At 27.5% G+C, this 1211-nt stretch overlaps 1 protein-coding gene across 1 annotated transcript in view; it reads left to right on the top strand.

Moving 5' to 3' along the window:
- LOC145064330 (agamous-like MADS-box protein AGL62) overlaps positions 1–71 on the top strand; it is a 555-nt gene extending 484 nt beyond the window's left edge. Inside the window, exon 1 of the mRNA XM_079011800.1 lies at positions 1–71. This exon is cut by the window's left edge and continues 484 nt beyond it. Coding sequence (XP_078867926.1) covers positions 1–71 — 71 coding nt within the window.
- Positions 72–1211: the final 1140 nt, after the last annotated feature.

A 1211-nucleotide genomic window follows, 5' to 3' on the forward strand; every position in this document is an offset into this window, starting at 1 on the left:
AGATTAACGAAGAATACTTGTGTAAGCAAGCTATTCATGGTATTAAGGAATCTGAACCCAATCATATGTGATTGATGCTTCGCGAAGCATGGAAATTGGTAGATGATGAGCGGTTTTATGTTAGACACATTATGAACTAAATATGTCATGTGAGGATCTATTCGTCAGCTAATGATATAGATTAAATAAATAGAAATATTTATTTTTATTTGTTTGGTGAATATTTTTTATTCAATTTGTTTATGTTATCATATCACATATAGCATAGTGTCCCAAAAATGTCGATTTATTTTACTTAAGTGCTATAAAATGTAGTATCATGCGCGAGAATTCAAAAGCTTGTTAAGTGGATGACATGTCTTCGCTAACATTACATATGCAAGAGCTACCAGATTAATATGTTACTTTCATTAATATAGAATATATAATTAGATTTGTTACCACCAGAATGAAATAATAACATGCATTATAATACATAAATTTGTAAGGTTTCCATATTTATGTAATTAATCTCTCTTCTCGTGGATGATTAGGCGACTTTACACACTATCCACTTCATTTAAAGATTTTTTTACATAACCACATTTGTATGTTGTTGTTACATGTGGTGTGACTCATGACATATTTGGTTCATATGCATCGAATTTTAAAATAGAAACTTAAATACGACATTATGAAGTTAGGGACTATTATTTCCCTATATGATCAAGTTTATAAAGAAAATTTTAGATAGAGGGATTATTAGCGACAAATTTGAGAAATCTAAGTATGAACAAAAAATAATTAATTTTAGGGACTTAAATATTATGAAATTGATATTTAAAAGTGTAAGTTGAGATTCTTAATATAATAATGTTGATAGATGCCATTTTATGAAATTATAGAATGAGAAACCAAACGTGCCAAATTCTTAAAACTTAGGTTTTACATATCGTTGACTAAATTTTGGGAGTTAAAATGCGAATAAATTTATATTTATAGGCTTTAATTGAAATCTTAAGTTAGAAATGATAGTAAATGTCTTTTGTGGACATTTAAGAAAGATGGACTAAAAGTTTCAATTCCTTGAAACTTAGGTTGACCATGAATTGAATTATTTGAGACTAGAAATGTTAAGATTGTATTTATTTTGGGTTCGTGAGAAGAAATATAAATTATTATATTAGAACAGAATAGTTGAGATTAAAAGAAGAAACCTCTTAAGCAACGCA

The sequence above is a fragment of the Lactuca serriola genome, chromosome 7 (genome assembly GCF_051521515.1).
Source record: "Lactuca serriola cultivar US96UC23 chromosome 7, Lser_US96UC23_V15, whole genome shotgun sequence".
NCBI classification, from domain to species: Eukaryota; Viridiplantae; Streptophyta; class Magnoliopsida; order Asterales; family Asteraceae; genus Lactuca; species Lactuca serriola.